Source organism: Leucoraja erinacea, unplaced genomic scaffold (assembly GCF_028641065.1).
Source record: "Leucoraja erinacea ecotype New England unplaced genomic scaffold, Leri_hhj_1 Leri_54S, whole genome shotgun sequence".
Taxonomy (NCBI): Eukaryota; Metazoa; Chordata; class Chondrichthyes; order Rajiformes; family Rajidae; genus Leucoraja; species Leucoraja erinaceus.
The window spans coordinates 737,230-758,141 of NW_026576454.1; the positions used below are offsets into that span (position 1 = coordinate 737,230).

Consider the following 20,912-nt stretch of genomic DNA (forward strand, 5'->3'; position numbering starts at 1 on the left):
ATGTATGTATCTTTGTGTGTGTGTGTGTCTTTATGTGTGTATGTTTATCTTTATGTGTGTATGTTTATGTGTGTATGTGGTTTTGTGTGCGTGTGTTTGTGGCTTTGTGTGTGTGTGTGTTTATGTGTGTGTGTGTGTGTGTGTGTGTGTGTGTGTGTGTGTGTGTTGTGTGTGTGTGTGTGTGTGTGTGTGTGTGTGTGTGTGTGTGTGTGTGTGTGTGTGTGTGTGTGTGTGTGTGTGTCTTTGTGTGTGTGTTTTTGTGTGTGTGTGTGTGTGTGTGTGTGTGTGTGTGTGTAGGTGTGTGTGTGTGTATGTGTGTGTGTGTGCATGTGTGTGTGTTGTTTGTGTGTGTGTGTGTGTGTTTATGTGTGTGTGTGTGTGTATATGTTTGGGGCTTTGTGTGTGTGTATGTGGTTTTGTGTTTATGTATGTGTTTTTGTGTGTTTGTGTTCGCTTGTGTGTGTGTGTGTGTGTGTGTGTGTGTGTGTGTGTGTGTGTGTGGTGTGTGTGTGACGCATGTCACTGTGTGTGTGTTTGTGGGCTTTGTTTGTGTGTATGTGGCTTGTGTGTGTTTGTGTATGTGGCTTGTGTGTGAGTGTGTGTTTGTGTGCGTGTGTGTGTGTGTTTGTGGCTTTGTGTGTGCGTGTGTGTTTATGTGTGTATGTGTTTTTGTGTGCGTGTGTCTGTTTCTTTGTGTCTGTGCATGTGGGTGTATGCATGTCTGTGTGTCTGTCTGTGTATGTGTGTCCAGTAACAGGATCTGGCGGTGTGTGTGTGTGTGTGTGTGTGTGCGTGTATGTGCAGAGAGGATGCAATGGTGGAGCTGCAGTCAGGGAATGTGACGCTTTCACTGCAACTTGTATCAACTTTATTACTCCTGCATGTGGGCCAGGCGTATAACACGGAACTCCACGCCTGCTCTACGGGTACACAGACACACACACACAGAACATACGTGTGCATGTGCATATTCACACACACACACACACTCACAGTCAGATGTAACCAGTCATTCAAAACAATCATAGACACAACACACACACACACACACACACACACACACACACACACACACACACACACACACACACACACACACACACACACACACACACATATCCTGTAACTGGCCATACATACACAGACCACACACACACATACACACACACACACAGACAAGACTTGCATACACACTCAGACAAAGACACAAAGTCACAGACGCGCGCACACACACACATACCCTGTCAATGGACATATACACACACACACAGAAAAGACATATACACAGACATAGACACACAGTCAGATATATCCTGCAACTTGACACACACACACTCAGATGCACACAACGACACACAGGCATGGCACACACACACACACACACACACACACACACACACACACACACACACACACACACACACACACACACACACACACACACACGGCCAGATGTAACATGTTACAAACAAGGAGGCAGCAGAGCCAGAGGGCAACAGGGGGCAAACAACGTGCGGAGCTGGAGCGGCACGGGGGCATCAGCCTCTCTCCAAAGAGCACTCGGGCAGCGGGGAGGGGGTAGGTATGAGGGGAGTAGTTTGATGGGAGGGAGGGGAGTGGTTTGATGGGAGAGGGTAGCAGTGGAGCTGGGAGGGGACGGGGGTGTCTCAGACTTCAGGCGGCTGACATGCCCACCCAACAGAGGCCCGATGGGGAGGGAGACGGGGATGGGGACGGGGAGACAGGGGAGGGATACAGAACAGTCTCAGTGACTCAGAAGAAGAGGCCCCGCATACGACGGCCAATGCCCTGGCGATCGTACAGGATGTTGAACTTGTTGACAAACTGGTTCATGGTGTTGCAGGTCTTGGTGATGGTGCCCAGGTACGCCATCAAGCCCACGTCGTTACATTGCTGTGGAAGAGAGGGGGAGATATTGTACATTGAGGATTACAGCACAGGAACAGGGCGGCACGGTGGCGCAGCGGTAGAGTTGCTGCCTCACAGCGCTAAAGACCAGGCTTCCATCCTGACTACGGGTGCTGTCTGTACGGAGTTTGTACATTCTCCCTGTGACATGCGTGGGTTTTCTCCAAGGTCATCGGTTTCTTCCAAAGACAGGTTTGTAGGTTAATTGGCTTGGTATATATGTAAATTGTCCCTGGTGTGTGTGTGTGTGTAGGGGTAATGTCAATGTGCGGTCGGTGTGGACTCAGTGGGCCAAAAAGCCTGTTTCCGCAGTGTATCTCTCAACTAAAGCTAAACAAAACAGGCCCTTTGGACTACAAGACTCGTGCCAAACTCAATGTCAAGTTAAACAAATGCCCTTTCCCTGCATGTGTTCCTTTGAAAGTGGCATAACAGGCAGACATGGTGGTCAAATGTTGGTGAGGCTGCATTAGGGTATTGTGTTCAGTTCTGGGCACCTCAGACAACTTAACCATCCTACCAACAACTAGAGAGCAGTTCTGAACGACCATCTACCTCATTGGTGACCCTCGGACTATCTTTGATCGGACGTAACTGGCTTTATCACGCACTTTATTCATGTTATTCCCTTTATCATGTATCTGTGCACATTGGGCGGCTCGATTGTAATCATGTATTGTCTTTCCGCTGACTGGTTGGCACGCAGCAAAAGCTTTTCACTGTGTCTCGGTGCACGTGACAATAAACTAAACTCAAACTCATATTGTGCGATGGGTTTGGACAGGCATTACGGTTAGCATAGCCACAGTGGGCCGAAGGGCCTGTTCCTGTGCTGTTGCATGTCCATTGAGTGGTGGTTAGTTTAGTTTATTGTCACGTGCACCGGGGTACAGTGAAAAGCTTTTGTTGCATGCTAACCAGTTAGCGGAAAGACAATACATGACTACAGTCTGAAGAAGGGTTTTGGCCCGAAACGTTGCCTGTTTCCTTCGCTCCATAGATGCCGCCTCACCTGCTGAGTTTCTCCAGCATTTCTGTCTACCTTCGATTTTCCAGCATCTGCAGTTCCTTCTTAAACATGATTACAATCGTGCCGTTTACAATGTATAGATGCATCACAAAGGAATAACGTTTAGTGCATGGTAAAACCAGCAAAGTCCGATCAAAGATAGTCCCATGGTCACCATTGAGGTAGATAGTAGTTCAGGACCTCTCTCTGGTTGTGGTAGGATGGTTCAGTTGCCTGATAACAGCTGGGAAGAAACTGTCCCTGAATCTGGAGGTGTGCGTTTTCACACTTCTGTACCTTTTGCCCGGTGGGAGAGGGGAGAAGAGGGAGTGGCCAGGATGCGACTGGTCCTTGATGATGCTGCTGGCCTTGCCGAGGCAGTGTGAGGTGTAGACGGAGTCAATGGAAGGGAGGTTGGTTTGTGTGACGGTCTGGGCTGCGTCCACAGCTCGCTGCAATATCTTGCCGTCTTGGATGGAGCTGTTCCCAAACCAAGCTGCGATGCATCCCGATAAAATGTTTCCGTGGTGTATCTGTACAAAGTTGCTGAGCGTTGCTGGGGACATGCCGAACTTTTTAGTTTAGGTTATTGTCACGTATACCGGAGTACATTGAAGAACTAGAGAGGGACTATGCACTGCCCACCGGCACCAAGGGGGATTTCTTGGATTGATGGCCCTTCGGCCCAACTTGCCCACACCGGCCAACATGTCCCAGCTACACTAGTGTTCAAGAAGGATCTGCAGATGCTGGAAAATCGAAGGTAGACAAAATTGCTGGATAAACCCAGCGGGTACGGCAGCATCTATGGAGCGAAGGAAATAGGCAACGTTTTGGGCCGAAACCCTTCTTCAGACTGAAAAAGGGTTTCAGCCCGAAACGTTGCCTATTTCCTTCGCTCCATAGATGCTGCCTTACCCGCTGAGTCTCACCAGCAATTTTGTCTACCAATTACACTAGTCTCACCTGCCTGCGTTTGGCCCATATCCCTCCAAACCTGTCCTATCCATGTACCTGTCTAACTGTTTCTTAAATGTTGGGATAGCCCTAGCCTCAACTACCTCCTCTGGCACCTCTTTCATTGCACCCACTGTGTGAAAAGGTTACATCTCAGTTTCTCATTAAATCTTTCCCCTTCAACCTTTGTCCTCTGGTCCTCGATTTCCCAACTCTGGGTACGAGATTCCGTGCATCTATCTGATTTATTCCTCTAAAGGATTGTAATATAGTTGTTGAAGAGTGTAAAATGTTGGGAATATTAGTTTAGATAATTGGGTAATTTTGTATTATGGTGGTGGGTTTGTTTGGTATTGTTTTGTATTCTATATATTATAACAATAATTGATTAAATTTAGCTTTAGTTTACTTTAGAGACACAGCACGTAAAAAACAGGCCCTTCGGCCCACCGAGTCTGCACCGACCAGCGATCCCCACACACTAACACCATCCTACACACATTTGGGGCAATTTACACATGCACAAAGCCAATTAACGTACAAATCTGTACGTCTTTGTAGTGTTGGAGGAGACCGAAGATCTGGGAGAAAGCCCACACAGGTCACGGGGAGAACGTACAAACTCCGTACAGACAACAACCGTAGTCGGGATTGAACCCTGGTCTCTGGCGCTGCAAGCGCTGTAAAGGGCCTGCCCCACGAGCATGCGACCTGCATGCGGCAAGCGCGACCAAACCGGAAGCGGGGACCGCGCGGAGGTCGAGTGAGTGACGTGAAGTTCGAGCGAAGTCCGCGGGAAGTTCGCGCGTGACATACGGCGTCTAGACGCTGCGTATGGCGTCGAGGCGGTGCATACGCTGTCGAGGCGGCTGCGGGCCTGCGTTGCCGTGCGGAGGTTTTGAACACGGTCAGTTTTTCGGAGCCCCGTGCGATGTCGGGACCAGCTCCGCACAACTCCATACGGCTCCGGCGATCGAAGTGGGACCGGCCCCGCGAGGCCGTACGGCTCAAGCGACCACGTTAGGTTGCGCTTGCCGCATGGAGCCGCATGCTCGTGGGACAGGCCCTTAAGATCGCAACTCTACCGCTGGCCAGATTTTATTTTAAAATTAATTTTTGTTTAAATAATATAGATTTTTTAAACGGCATAAAGTTATTCGTGCAGCGAGCTGAGACTCACATCGTAGAAGTCGGTCTTGAACTTGTCGGTGCTGAGCACGGGCAGGCGGTGGCACAGGGCATAGGCCTCTCGCAGGATCTCGTGGTTGAACGGCACTTCACCTGTCGGAGACAGCGAGAGGGGACATGGTTCCACAGGGAGCGACACACACAAACATCAAACACAGCCAGCCAGCACCGCCATTCAATATCATCATGGCTGATCATCCAAAATCCGTACCCCCATAATCCCTTCATTCTATTCGCCCTAATGCCCCTGTCCCACTTAGCAAACCTGAGCGGAAACCTCTGGAGACTTTGCGCCCCACCCAAGGTTTCCGTGCAGTTCCCGGAGGTTGCAGGTGGTTGCCGGAGGTTGCAGGTAGTGGAAGCAGGTAGAAGAGACTGACAAAAACCTCCGGGAACCGCACGGAAACCTTGGGTGGGGCACAAAGTCTCCAGAGGTTTCCGTTCAGGTTTCCTGTGGGACAGGGGCTCAAGAGTCTGAAGAAGGGGCTCGGCAAAGAAAGACACGAAACGCTGGAGTAACTCAGCGGGACAGGCAGCATCTCTGGAGAGAAGGAATGGGTGACGTTTCGGGTCGAGGGCACTCTTCAGAAGAAGACATTTCTCAACCCGAAGCGTCACGCATTCCTTCTCACCAGAGATGCCGCCTCTCCCGCTGAGTTACTCCAGCTTTTTGTGTGTCTGAAGAAGGATGGCCCAGAGAAAACCCACGCACAAACTCCGTACGGACAGCACCCCTAGTCAGGATCGAACCCGGGTCTCTGGCGCTGTAAAGCACCAACTGCTGAGAGTTGCTGGGGACATGCCGCACTTGGTAGTTTAGGTGTATCGAGGTACAGTGAAAAGCTTTTGTTGCGCGCTAACCAGTCAGCAGAAAGGGTGATGGGGAGAAGGCAGGAGAATGAGGTTGAAAGGTAGATCAGCCATGATTGAATGGCGGAGTAGACTCGATGGGCTGAATGGCAAATGGATGCAAACTCCACGGAGACAGTACCCGAAGTTAGGATGGCGAACCGCGTTCCTGGAGGTACGAGACGGCGGGTGTACCAGCCACCCCACAGTGCCCCCCCATCAGCCTTTGGTCCGCAGGGAGAGCAGGGTGGGTGAGTGGGTGGTGGATCGCCTACCTGACTCCACGGCCTTGACGTACTCCAGGATCACCCGCACCCGACTGTGCAGCATTTTGATGGCGCTGTGCTGGGCGATGAGGTGTTCGGCCACTGTGAGCGGGGGGGGGGGGGCAGAAAGGAGAGAATTCTGAGTATCAGGAGGTGGGGGCGGTGAGTCGCAGGAGTATCTGCGGCACGAACGGTGGGAGTCCCGGTACGCTGCCGGGACTGAGGCTCGGCGACGCTGAAGAGGACCCAGCAGCGGTCGAGATCGAGGTCGGGCCCGGATGTTCGAGTTCGCGGTAAACGACCTTAGAAATGTAACCGCATTCGGCCGACAGCCGTCACCTGTCCGTGTAGCCACACATCATCCAGGCCGGGGAGGTCGGGCAGTCCAGGGCGAGGCTACGAGGTGGTCGGATGCAACGCTGAGAACAAAGGAGGACTCGGAGTACAGGGGTCCACCGAGAACAAGGCAGGACCCGACGTGGGGGGCGGGGGAGGTGGTCATCGAGAACAAACGGGGACTACTGGCTAATTAATGGAAAGCTTTCTAACTTTGTTGGTGCCCTGTAGGTGGCGACTCTTCGCATACCTTGTGTACTGGCCCTATCTACTATTCTTATTCTTGCATTCGATATTGCTATAGAAACATAGAAAATAGGTGCAGGAGTAGGCCATTCGGCCCTTCGAGCCTGCACCGCCATTCAATATGATCATGGCTGATCATCCACTCAGTATCCTGTACCTGCCTTCTCTCCATACCCCCTGATCCCTTTAGCCACAAGAGCCACATCTAACTCCCTCTTAAATATAGCCAATGAACTGGCCTCAACTACATTCTGTGGCAGAGAATTCCAGAGATTCAACACTTTCTGTGTAAAAAATGTTTTTCTCATCTCGGTCCTAAAAGATTTCCCTCTTATCCTTAAACTGTGACCCGTTGTTCTGGACTTCCCCAACATCGGGAACAATCTTCCTGCAACTAGCCTGTCCAACCCCTTAAGAATTTTGTAAGTTTCTATAAGATCCCCCCTCAATCTTCTGAATTCCAGCGTGTACAAGCCGAGTCTAGCAGTCTTTCTTCATATGAAAGTCCTGCCATCCCAGGAATCAGTCTGGTGAACCTTCTCTGTACTCCCTCTATGGCAAGAATGTCTTTCCTCAGATTAGGAGACCAAAACTGTACGCAATACTCCAGGTGTGGTCTCACCAAGACCCTGTACAACTGCAGTAGAACCTCTCTGCTCTTATACTCAAATCCTTTTGCTATGAATGCTAACATACCATTTGCTTTCTTCACTGCCTGCTGCACCTGCATTCCTATTTTCAATGACTGGTGTACCATGACACCCAGGTCTCGTTGCATCTCCCCTTTTCCTAATCGGCCACTGTACTGTATCTAGGTTAATGGAGTCAAGATCCACTTGATAGAGCGGATGTAGATAGGATGTTTCCACTAGTGGGAGAGTCTAGGACCGGAGGTCAAAGCCTTGAAAATACAGGGCGCTCTTTTAGAAAGGAGGTGAGGAGGAACTTCTTTAGTCAGAGGGCAGTTAATCTGTGGAACTCATTGCCACAGAGGGCTGTGGAGGGCAAGTCAGTGGATATTTTTAAGGCAGAGATAGACAAATTCTTGATTAGAACGGGTGTCAAGGGCTAAATGGAGAAGGCGGGAAAATGGGGTTGAAAGGTAGATCAGCCATGATCGAATGGCGCAGATTCAATCGGCCGAATGGCCTAATTCTACATTGATAATGTGAACTATGTGGCAATAAATAAAGCTGGATACTGTGGAGCAGATTCGATGGGCCAAATGGCCTAATTCTGCTCCGACGTCTTATAGCACTGACCATGGGAAGTGTTGAAGGACAGGAGTTAGAGTCATAGAGACAAGCAGCGTGGAAACAGGCCCTTCAGCCCAGCCTGCTCATGCTCACCAACATGTCCCACTCCAAAGACGTACAGATGTATAGGTTCATTGGCTTTGGTAAAAAATTTAAATGATCCCTAGTGTGCTGTAGGATAGTGTTCATGTGCAGGGATCGCTGGTCAGCGCGGACTCGGTGGTCCGAAAGGCCTGTTTCTGTGCTGTATCTCTAAACTAAACTAAACACTACTCCCACCTGCCTGCATTTGGCCCATATACCACAAAACCTATACTATCCCTATACCTGTCTGAATGTGTAGGAAGGACTACAGATGCTGGTTTACACCGAAGGTGGACACAAAATGCTGGAGAAACTCAGCGGGACAGGCAGCATCTCTGGAGAGAAGGAATTGGTGGCGTTTTGGGTCGAGGCCCTTCTTCAGATGGGTAAAGGTGGATAAAGATTTGAAGAAGGGTCCAGCCTATCTACCTGTGATGCCACTTTCAGGGAACTATGTTCCTGTACTCCTAGATCCCTCTGCTCTACAACTCTCCTCAGTGACCTCCTGCCCAACCGATCAAGATCCTGCTGCAATTTGTGACAACCATTGTCACTGTCTCAATACTTTTGTATCGAAAGGTTAGCCAGTGGTCGGGCAGGTGAGTTGAGGATTAGTTGATCGAACTTCATGCAGAGGAAGTTTGAGGTGTTGCATTTTGAAAATACTAACATGGGCAGGACCGACACAATGAATGACAATAGACAATAGGTGCAGGATGAGGCCATTCGGCCCTTCAAGCCAGCACCGCCATTCACTGTGATCATGGCTGATCATCCACAATCAGTACCCCGTTCCTGCCTTCTCCCCATATCCCCTGACTCTGCTATCTTTAAGAGCCCTATCCAACTCTCTCTTGAAAGCATCCAGAGAATTGGCCTCCACTGCCTTTTGAGGCAGAGAATTCCACAGATTCACAACCCTCTGTGTGAAAAAGTTTTTCCTCATCTCCGTTGTAAGTGGCTTATCCTTTATTCTTAAACTGTGGCCCCTGGTTCTGGACTCACCCAACGTCGGGAACAATGGTAGGGCTCTGGGGAGTGTTGAGGAGCAGAGGGATTGGGGAGTGCAGGTACTTGGTCCCATGAAAGTGGGGTCAGAGGTAGACAAGGTGGTCAACAAGGCTTTTGGCACATTAGCCTTCATTGGTCAGAGTATTGAGTAGAGAAGTGTTCTCAGGGATGCCCATCCTCGCCCCATCCACCGACCCCCCACCTCCCCGTGCCACTCCGCGCCGGGCAGCCGTTACCTGTGGAGTTCTCGCCCGTGCCAGTGGCTGTCATGCGGGCCACGTGGTCGACCCCGATGCGTTCAGCCTCCTCGGTGGCCAGCGTGTAGGTCAGCTCGGCAAACAGCACAGTGGCCTGGACACAGGGCAGAAACAGGTCTGAGTGCACGGCTCATTCACCGACAGGAAATGTTCTAAAGAAGCTAATTAGAGTCATAGAGTGATACAGCGTGGAAACAGGCCCTTCGGCCCAACCTGCCCACCATGTCCCAGCTTCACCATATAACCATATAACAATTACAGCACGGAAACAGGTCATCTCGACCCTTCTAGTCCGTGCCGAACACATAATCTCCCCTAGGTTCATCTACCTGCACTCAGACCATAACCCTCCATTCCCTTCCCATCCATATAACTATCCAATTTATTTTTAAATGATAAAAACGAACCTGCCTCCACCACCTTCACTGGAAGCTCATTCCACACAGCTACCACTCTCTGAGTAAAGAAGTTCCCCCTCATGTTACCCCTAAACTTCAGTCCCTTAATTCTGAAGTCATGTCCCCTTATTTGAATCTTCCCTACTCTCAGTGGGAAAAGCTTTTCCACGTCAACTCTGTCTATCCCTCTCATCATTTTAAAAACCTCTATCAAGTCCCCCCTTAACCTTCTAACCTTCACTGCCTGCGTTTGATCCCGCCAAACCTAGTTATGTTTAGCTTGTTATGTTTTGTTTAGTTTAGTTTTAGAGATACAGCGCGGAAACAGACTATTTTGGCCCACTAAGTTCCACACCGACCAACGATCCCCGCACACTAACACCGTCCCACACACACACACGGGACAATTTACTTTTACACCGAGCCAATTAACCTACAAACCTGCATGTCTTTAGAGTGTGGGAGGAAACCGAAGATCTCAGAGAAAACCTAATGCAGGTAACGGGGAGAACGTGCAAACTCCGTCCAGACAGCACCCGTGGTCGGGATTGAACCTGGGTCTCTGGCGCTGTAAGGCAGCAGCTTTACCGCTACGCCACTGTGCCACCATTATGGAAGGCATTAAATCCAGTCTACATAGTGATAAACCCACTTGACCCACTGCAGTTCACCTACCGCCACAACAGGGCCACAGACAATGCTATCGCCCTGGCCTTGCACTCATCCCTAGAACACCTGGATAAGAGAGACACCTACGTCAGAAGACAGCTCAGCTCTGCCTTTAACCAAAGATCCTATAGCGAGCAAGATAGTCCACTCGACGAAAAAGACGTAGTAGGGTCATGGGTAATCTTCGGCGCCATTTCCGTAACCGGCTTCCGTCTCCGCACTCGTATCCAAAGATCCGAGTCTGGCCCGGATCAGCACGGCTGGGACACCAGGGTGAAGTTGCGGGGAGGTTTACAATGTTTTTTTATTTAATGTAGTCCGAAATAAAGTTTATCTATAGATATAAAAATCTGGAGAAATATATATGTGTGTGTTATATGATTATATACATCTATATCACATTCATATACGTGTGTATGTGTGTTCTTTCCTACACAATCTAATCAGTTGTATGGTCGCTGAATAAAACCATCCTTAAGTTATACATCGTTTGTAAATCTTGCTCAAAACAAATTTTATTTTGTTAAATACTTCATTTAGATAACCCAACCATTACAGACAGATCTCATCCACTCTCTGGCTATTGGGAAGACCAGACCCATTTTATTGTTGAGAAACAATTCCAAAGACACAAAAAAACATTAAGGAACATTGCAAGAGAGCAACTGCAATCTTCATATTGCTATTATTTTTCCAAATACTGCAGTTGTGAACAGTGTGATTAGATGAATTACAGAGTATTACAAAAATCAACTCAAACACAGCACATGAGCCATTTAAAAACAAACGTTTAAAAAAAACATTAAAAAATGAAATTAACAGAATCGTAATTTATAAACATATTAATCTTTAACAAAAAATAACAGAATTATGAATTAACAGAATTATGAATTATGAATCTAACCCTATATCACACACATAAACTGTTCCCCTGCAATGCTGATTACACTGCAAGAGGGATAACCAAAGTCGGGTCGGGATTACTGAAATGGCCGATGAAATGGCCCACGTTCCGCTCCGTTGCGTACTACACGTCAGCCCATTGGATTTAGCAGGGGTGGACTACCTTACTCGCTATAGGATCTTTGCCTTTAACATCATCCAAAGTTATCACCAAACTCGCGGGACTTGGTTTCAGTACTCGTCTCTGCAACTGGATCCTCGACTTCCTGACCAACTGACCCCAATCAGTGAGGATTGGGGACAAGTCCACAATAATCCTCAAGACTGGTGCCCCATAAGGACGTGTTCTCAGCCCCCTTCTTTACCCCTTGTACACCCACGACTGTACAGCTATGTACAAATCTAATTCAAGTTTCAGATTCGCAGACGGCACCACCATTGTGGGCCGGATGTCAAATAATGATGAGACGGAGAAAAGGAAGGAGATTGAGAACCTCATGTACTAGTGTCGAGACAATGACCTTTATCTCAATGTCAGCAAGGCAAAGGAGATGGTGACCAACGTCAGGTCGTGAAGCGGTTCACACGCCCCAGTCTACATTGATGGCACCAAAGTAGAGATGATTGAAAACTACAAACTCGTCGGAGTGAATATCACCAACACCTTCTCCTGGACCACCCACATTCAAGCAACGACCAAGAAAGCACACCAACGCTTCGACTCCCTCAGAAGGCTTAGGAAGTTTGGCATGTCCCCTACAACTCTCACCAACTTCTACAGATGCACCATGGAAAGCATTTAATCAAGACGCATCACAGCTTGGCTTGCGAACAGCTCCATCCAAGACCGCAAGAAATTGCAGCAAATGGTGGCCTCAGCCCAGTCTGTCACACAAACCAACCTCCCTTCTACTGACTCCATTTATACCTCGGCAAGGCCAGCAGCAGAGTCGCACCCTCTTCTCGCCTCTCCCATCAGGCAAGAGGTACAGCAGTATAGAAATGCGCACCTCCAGATTCAGGGACAGTTTCTTCATCAGGCAACTAAGCGATCCTACCACAACCAGACTGCAGTGCTGAACTACTATCTACCTCATCGGTGACCCTCGGACTATCCTTAATTGGACTTGACTGGCTTTATCTTGCAAACAATGTTATTCCCTTATCCTGTATCTGTACACTGTGAATGGCTCGATTGTAATCATGCATTGTCTTTCCGCTGACTGGTTAGCACGCAACAAATGCTTTTCTCTCCGAGCTTTCCCCTTATCTCCTTCCTGTCAATTTTGGGCACCATATCTGAGGAAGGATGTGCTGGCTCTGATCCCAGGAATGAGTAGGTTAACCTATGAGGAGCATTTGTCAGCACTGGGCCTGTACTCGCTGGGGCTTAGACGAATGAGGGGGGAACTCATTAAAACACACAGAATAGTGAAAGGCTTGGATAGAGTGGATGTGGAGAGGATGTTTCCACTAGTGGGAGAGTCCAGCACCTCTAGTCATAGCCTCAGAATTAAAGGACGTTCTTCTAGGAAGGAGGAATTTCTTTCGTCAGAGGGTAGTGAATCTGTGGAATGCTTTGCCACAGAAGGCTGTGGAGGCCAAGTCAGTGGATATTTTTAAGGCAGAGATAGATAGATTCTTGATTAGTACAGGTGTCAGGGGTTATGGGTGGAAAGCAGGAGAGAGGGGATAGGGGGGAGATCAAGGAAGATTTGATCTCTTGAATGGCTATTGAATGGCGACTGATAGTCCGAATGGCTTAATTCTTCTCCAATCACTTTTGACAAAGGCCAGAGATGGGGAGAAGAAAAGAGGCCGTAAGATGAAGAGAGGAGGGAGGAGGCATGAAAAGTGAAGCCTGAGGAAGCGAAGCAGGTGGAAGGGGAAGGGGAAGGGGAGAGGAGGTGAGACAGTGGAAGAAGTGTGTGGCACATTGGCGCAGCGGTAGAGTTGCTGCCTTGTGGCTCCAGAGACTCGGGTTCAATCCTGGCTTCGGGTGCTTGTCTATACAGAGTTTGTACGTTCTCTCCGTGACCACCAAGATTTTCGGTTTCCTCCTACACTCCAGAGACGTGCAGGTTTGAAGGTTAATGGGCTTTGGCATAAATGTAAAATTGTCCCTAGTGTGTGTAGGGTAGTGTTAGCGTGCGGGGGTCGCTGGTCGGCGCTGACTTGGTGGGCCGAGGAGCCTGTTTCCGCACTGTATCTCTAAACTAAACTAAATCCAGCGTAGGAGAGAACTGCAGATGCTGGTTTAAATCGTAGACACAACATGCTGGAGTAACTCAGTGGGACAGGCAGCAAGCATCTCTGGAGAGAAGGAATGGGTGACGTTTCGGGTCAAGGCCTTGCTTCAGGTGGGGCACAGCAAAGGGGGGCGGAGGAGGGGAGTCGGAGGGAAGGGGGTGGGGTGTTGTTGATTCGTTACCTAATTTTACCAAGCCCTTACCTCATTCTCAAAGATAGAACATTGAGCAACAGGCACAGATGGAGGGGCATGGTACAACTTGCAGAGACACAGAACGGAAACCAAAGCCAACTTGGGGCAGCCAACGCCAAGGCTCTGTGGGGAAGGACCACAGTCTAGGGTCATTGCTGGACATTGTAGGCAGGGAACGGGTGGGATGTACCTAAAACAAGTTGGTTTTAGTTTAGTTTATTGTCACGTGTACCGAGGTACAGTGAAAAGCCTTTGTTGCGTGCTAACCAGTCGGTGGAAACACAAAACATGATTACAATCGAGGCGTACACAGTGCATACGATAGGATAGGATAGAACTTAATTTATCCTAGCAGGGAAATTGAGCAGCCAACAGTCATAAAACACAAAGTACATGAAACATGAAATTTAAAGTGACGAGAGGAAAGGATTGGGGCTGTGCAAAGATTTGGGGGGTGTGAGGGGGGCGGAAACAGTCTACCCCATGACAGAAGGAGGAGGAGTTGTACAGTTTGAGAGCCACAGCAGAGAAGGATCTCCTGTGGCGTTCTGGGCTGCATCTTGGTGGAACCTGTCTGTTGCTGAAGGGTGAGCTTAGCATAGAGACATAGAAAATAGGTGCATGAGGAGGCCATTCGGCCCTTCGAGCCAGCACCACCATTCATTGTGATCATGGCTGATCGTCCCCTATCAATAACCCGTGCCTGCTTTCTCCCCATATCCCTTGACTCCACTAGCCCCTAGAGCTCTATCTAACTCTCTCTTAAATCCATCCAGTGACTTGGCCTCCACTGCCCTCTGTGGCAGGGAATTCCATAAATTCACAACTCTCTGGGTGAAAAAGTTTTCTCGCACCTCAGTCTTAAATGACCTCCCTTTTATTCTAAGAAGCTGTATTGTCCAGGCTCATCCTCCCCTCCAAGACCACCTCCCGTGAACCCAACTCTGCCTCCAAGATGGAGACAGCCTTCCTGATGAGTTTGTTAATCCTATGTAATACACGATAAGGGAATAACGTTTAGTGCAAGGTAAAGCCAGTAAAGTCCGATCAAGGATTGTCCAAGGGCCAATGTGGGGACATCACCGCAGGGGGCCACATGAGTGGCAAGGGTGCTGGGTATAATGTGTAGGAAGGAACTGCAGGTACTGGTTTAAACCGAAGATAGACACAAAATGCTGGAGTAACACAGGCAGCATCTCTGGAGCGAAGTGTAGGTTCGTTCACCAGGTTAATTCCCGGGATGGCTGGACTGACATGATGAAAGAATGGGTCACCTGGGCTTACATTCACTGGAATTACGAAGGATGAGAGGGGATCTTATAGAAACATATAACATTCTTAAAGGATTGGGCAGACTAGATGCAGGAAGAATGTTCCCCATGTTGGGTGAGTCCAGAACCAGGGACACAGTTTAAGAACAAGGGGTAGGCCATTTGGGACTGAGATGGGGAAAAACGTTTTCACCCAGAGAGTTGTGAATCTGTGGAATTCGCTGCTGCAGAAGGCAGTGGAGGCCGATTCACCGGATATTTTCAAGAGAGAGTTAGATTTAGATCAAGGGATGTGGGGAAAAAGCCACATTTTGTATGATCAGCCATAATCATATTGAATGGTGGTGCTGGCTCGAAGGGTTGAATGGCCTACTCCTGCACCTATTTTCTATGTTTCCATGAATGGGTGACGTTTCGGGTCGTGACCCTTCTTCAGACTGAACATCACAGAAAAGGGAAACGAGAGAGATATAGACGATGATGTCGAGAGACATGGAACAAATGAATGGAAGATGTCCAAAAAAAAGTACAATGATAAAGGAAACAGGCCATTGTTAGCTGTTTGCTAGGTGAGAACGAGAAGCTGGTGTGACTTGGGTGAGGAACATTCAGCCTCTGAGAATGTCTGGAGAGTTTTAGCACAGTTCTTCTGTAAAGTATGTTTTTAAAAATCTGAATATAGTTTATTTTTGTATTTTTTAAACAAATAATGAATTCACTGACCTCTCCGACGATGATATCAATGACAGACTCGTAGACGCTGACTGGAAGCTGCAAGATAAGAGAGAGACGCCAAGGGTTTAATACGACCAGTCTTTTTTTTCTGCAGCCAAGTTCTTCCCAATTAAGGGTTACAAGGCGAGATCACGCTGTGCTGCCTTCAGAACAGAAACCTGGCTTCAATTTTCAATCTGGTACCTTTTTATACTTCCTGTAATTACCTGCTGCCAACAATATCAAAGGCAGCACACCCCCCCCCCCCCCACCCCCCCTCCGGGTTCCTTGTATTCAAACATCCCCCACTTTAAAAAAAAATTCCACGATCCTCCTCCGTCCATGTTCCACTTGTTTGGAGTTTTTTACAGAACCGTGGCATAGAAACATAGGTGCAGGAGTAGGCCATTCAGCCCTTCGAGCCAGCACCGCCATTCAATATGATCATGGCTGATCTAGCCCTGTCCCACGGTACGAGTTCATTCCAAGAGCTCCCCCGAGTTTAAAAAAGAATCAAACTCGTGGTAAGCACGGAGAATGAACGTAGCAGTACGTCGGAGCTCGGGGACGTCTCTTACCGCTAACGCTAACGGCAGGTACTCGGGAAGACTCACTAACGGCAGGTAAGCACGGGAAGACTCGTGAAGATTTTTGAACATGATGAAAAATGTCCACGAGAGCCCCGACTACCGACGAGTGGCCGTTACCATAAATCTCCGAGTTCGAATCAGGGCAAACTCGGGAGAACTCTTGGAATGAACTCGTACCGTGGGCCAGGGGTTTTAATCAGTAGCTCATTCCTGCTTTTTCCCCATATCCTCTGATTCCTTTAGCCTTGAGAGCTATATCTAACTTGAAAACATCCAGTGAATTGGCCTCCACTGCCTTCTGAATTCCACAGATTCACAACTCTCAGGGTGAAAACGTTTTTCCTCATCTCAGTCCTAAATAGCCTACCACTTATTCTTAAACTGTGTGACCCCTGGTTCTGGACTCCACCAACATGGGGAACATTTTTCCTGCATCTAGCCCATCCAATCCCTTAAGAATTTTATATGTTTCTATAAGATTCCCTCTCACCCTTCTACATTCCAATGAATACAAGTCCAGTCAATCCATTCTTTCATCATACTGTATACCAGTCCTGCCATTCTGGGAGCTAACCTGGTGAACCTACGCTGTACTCCCACAATAGCAAGAATGTCTTTCCACAAATTAGACCAGAACTGCGCTCAATACTCCAAGTGTGGTCTCACCAGGGCCGTGTACAACTGCAGTAGGACCTCCTAATAATAATAATAATAGAGTTTGGGCAAGATGGGGGCACAACCGGAGTTTGCAGCGGCCTCTCCCAGTGAAAGTTTCGGTGTTTTCGCGGGTTTTTGGAGCGAGTGGTGTGTATGAGAGTGTGTGTCGGAGGAGTGTGTGTATGTGTGTAAATACGAGCGACAGGTTCTTTTAAAAATCGGCAACAAGGCTTCTTGTTGCAACATTACCTTACGGAGCGTCCTGGTGGAGCTGAGACTTCTGCGTCACGTAGGCCCATGGAGGCGTGTAGGCCCACGGAGGTGTGTAGGCCCACGGAGGTGTGCAGGCCCATGTGTTCAGGCCCATGGAGGTGTGCAGGCCCATGGAGGTGTGCAGGCCCATGGAGGTGTGCAGGCCCATGGAGGTGTGTAGGCCCATGGAGGTGTGTAGGCCCACGGAGGTGTGTAGGCCCACGGAGGTGTGCAGGCCCACGGAGGTGTGTAGGCCCACGGAGGTGTGTAGGCCCACGGAGGTGTGTAGGCCCACGGAGGTGTGCAGGCCCACGGAGGTGTGCAGGCCCATGGAGGTGTGCAGGCCCATGGAGGTGTGCAGGCCCACGGAGGTGTGTAGACCCACGGAGGTGTGTAGGCCCACGGAGGTGAATAGGCCCACGGAGGTGTGTAGGCCTACGGAGGTTGGTAGGCCCATGGGGGTGTGTAGGCCCACGGAGGTGTGTAGGCCCACGGAGGTGTGCAGGCCCACGGAGGTGTGTAGGCCCACGGAGGTGTGCAGGCCCACGGAGGTGTGTAGGCCCACGGAGGTGTGTAGGCCCACGGAGGTGCGTAGGCCCACGGAGGTGTGCAGGCCCACGGAGGTGTGTAGGCCCATGGAGGTGTGTAGGCCCATGGAGGTGCATAGGCCCACGGAGGTGTGTAGGCCCACGGAGGTGTGTAGGCCCACGGAGGTGTGCAGGCCCACGGAGGTGTGCAGGCCCACGGAGGTGTGTAGGCCCACGGAGGTGTGTAGGCCCACGGAGGTGTGGCGGCCCACGGACGTGTGTAGGCCCACGGAAGGGTGTAGGCCCACGGAGGTGTGTAGGCCCACGGGGTGTGTAGGCCCACGGAGGTGTGTAGGCCCATGGAGGTGCATAGGCCCACGGAGGTGTGTAGGCCCACGGAGGTGTGTAGGCCCACGGAGGTGTGCAGGCCCACGGAGGTGTGCAGGCCCATGGAGGTGCATAGGCCCACGGAGGTGTGTAGGCCCACGGAGGTGTGTAGGCCCACGGAGGGGTGTAGGCCCATGGAGGTGTGTAGGCCCACGGAGGTGTGTAGGCCCAGGTGTGTAGACCCACGGAGGTGTGTAGGCCCACGGAGGTGTGTAGACCCACGGAGGTGTGTAGGCCCACGGAGGTGTGTAGGCCCACGGAGGTGTGTAGGCCCACGGAGGAGTGTAGGCACATGGAGGTGTGTAGGCCCATGGAGGTGCGTAGGCCCACGGAGGTGTGTAGGCCCACGGAGGTGTGTAGACCCACGGAGGTGTGTAGGCCCACGGAGGTGTGCAGGCCCATGGAGGTGTGTAGACCCACGGAGGTGTGTAGGCCCACGGAGGTGTGTAGGCCCATGGAGGTGCGTAGGCCCACGGAGGTGTGTAGACCCACGGAGGTGTGCAGGCCCATGGAGGTGCATAGGCCCACGGAGGTGTGTAGACCCACGGAGGTATGCAGGCCCATGGCGGTGTGTAGGCCCACGGAGGTACGTAGGCCCATGGAGGTGTGCAGGCCCATGGAGGGAGGTGTGCAGGCCCATGGCGGTGTGTAGGCCCACGGAGGTGTGTAGACGCATGGAGGTGTGCAGGCCCATGGCGGTGTGTAGGCCCACATGGAGGTGTGCAGGCCCATGGCGGTGTGTAGGGCCACGGAGGTACGTAGGCCCATGGAGGTGTGCAGGCCCATGGCGGTGTGTAGGCCCACGGAGGTACGTAGGCCCATGGCGGTGTGTAGGCCCACGGAGGTGTGTAGACCCATGGAGGTGTGCAGGCCCACGGAGGTGCGTAGGCCCACGGAGGTGTGTAGACCCACGGAGGTGTGTAGACCCACGGAGGTATGCAGGCCCATGGCGGTGTGTAGGCCCACGGAGGTACGTAGGCCCATGGAGGTGTGCAGGCCCATGGCGGTGTGTAGGCCCACGGAGGTACGTAGGCCCATGGAGGTGTGCAGGCCCACGGAGGGATGCAGGCCCATGGCGGTGTGTAGGCCCACGGAGGTACGTAGGCCCATGGAGGTGTGCAGGCCCACGGAGGTGTGCAGGCCCACTGAGAGCCGCGGCTGCACCCGCACCTGGAACAACGCTGGTGGGGAAACATCGCAAGCGGTGTAGCAGGGGGCAGAAGCGGGGGAAGCGCGCAGGAGCCTACGCTAGGCTAAACGCGAACCCTCACAAACCAGCAGTGCCTACAGTCATGTTGGCAAATGTCCGCTCCCTCGACAACAAGATGGACTACCTCAGAGCGTGTAGAGCAGTGGTTCCCAACGTGTGGCGTACGCCCCACAGGCGGGCAATTTGATTTTTAAGGGGGGCAATTGAGCACGACTGAGGAGGCCTGGGTCCAAATTTTCAATTTTTATTTTTTTGGATTTTCCATCAGGTAAATCCCATGGAGGTGTGTAGGCCCATGGAGGTGTGTAGACCCACGGAGGTGTGTAGGCCCACGGAGGTGTGTAGACCCACGGAGGTGTGTAGGCCCACGGAGGTGTGTAGGCCCATGGAGGTGTGTGTAGGCCCATGGAGGTGTGTAGGCCCATGGAGGTGTGTAGGCCCATGGAGGTGCGTAGGCCCACGGAGGTGTGTAGGCCCACGGAGGTGTGTAGACCCACGGAGGTGTGTAGGCCCACGGAGGTGTGCAGGCCCACGGAGGTGTGTAGACCCACGGAGGTGTGTAGGCCCACGGAGGTGTGTAGGCCCATGGAGGTGTGTAGGCCCATGGAGGTGTGTAGACCCACGGAGGTGTGCAGGCCCATGGAGGTGCATAGGCCCACGGAGGTGTGTAGACCCACGGAGGTATGGAGGCCCACGGCGGTGTGTAGGCCCACGGAGGTACGTAGGCCCATGGAGGTGTGCAGGCCCATGGCGGTGTGTAGACCCATGGAGGTGTGCAGGCCCATGGCGGTGTGTAGGCCCACGGAGGTGTGTAGGCCCATGGAGGTGTGCAGGCCCATGGCGGTGTGTAGGCCCACGGAGGTACGTAGGCCCATGGAGGTGTGCAGGCCCATGGCGGTGTGTAGGGCCACGGAGGTACGTAGGCCCATGGAGGTGTGCAGGCCCATGGCGGTGTGTAGGCCCACGGAGGTACGTAGGCCCATGGCGGTGTGTAGGCCCACGGAGGTGTGTAGACCCATGGAGGTGTGCAGGCCCATGGAGGTGCATAGGCCCACGGAGGTGTGTAGACCCACGGAGGTGGGTAGACCCACGGAGGTATGCAGGCCCATGGCGGTGTGTAGGCCCACGGAGGTGGGCAGGCCCATGGAGGTGTGCAGGCCCATGGCGGTGTGTAGGCCCACGGAGGTACGTAGGCCCATGGAGGTGTGCAGGCCCACGGAGGTATGCAGGCCCATGGCGGTGTGTAGGCCCACGGAGGTACGTAGGCCCATGGAGGTGTGCAGGCCCACGGAGGTGTGCAGGCCCACTGAGAGCCGCGGCTGCACCCGCACCTGGAACAACGCTGGTGGGGAAACATCGCAAGCGGTGTAGCAGGGGGCAGAAGCGGGGGAAGCGCGCAGGAGCCTACGCTAGGCTAAACGCGAACCCTCACAAACCAGCAGTGCCTACAGTCATGTTGGCAAATGTCCGCTCCCTCGACAACAAGATGGACTACCTCAGAGC

The 20,912-nt window shown here is 51.4% G+C and overlaps 1 protein-coding gene across 1 annotated transcript in view; it reads right to left on the reverse strand.

Moving 5' to 3' along the window:
- Nucleotides 1-1,129: 1,129 nt before the first annotated feature.
- Nucleotides 1,130-20,912, reverse strand: part of cops6 (COP9 signalosome subunit 6) — a 44,277-nt gene continuing 24,494 nt past the window's right edge. The window contains exons 6-10 of the mRNA XM_055630853.1: nt 15,796-15,843; nt 9,368-9,482; nt 6,208-6,300; nt 5,076-5,176; nt 1,130-1,914 (exon numbers count right to left, since the gene is read on the reverse strand). Coding sequence (XP_055486828.1) covers nt 1,774-1,914; nt 5,076-5,176; nt 6,208-6,300; nt 9,368-9,482; nt 15,796-15,843 — 498 coding nt within the window. The 3' untranslated portion in view covers nt 1,130-1,773. The remainder of the gene's footprint in view (nt 1,915-5,075; nt 5,177-6,207; nt 6,301-9,367; nt 9,483-15,795; nt 15,844-20,912) is intronic.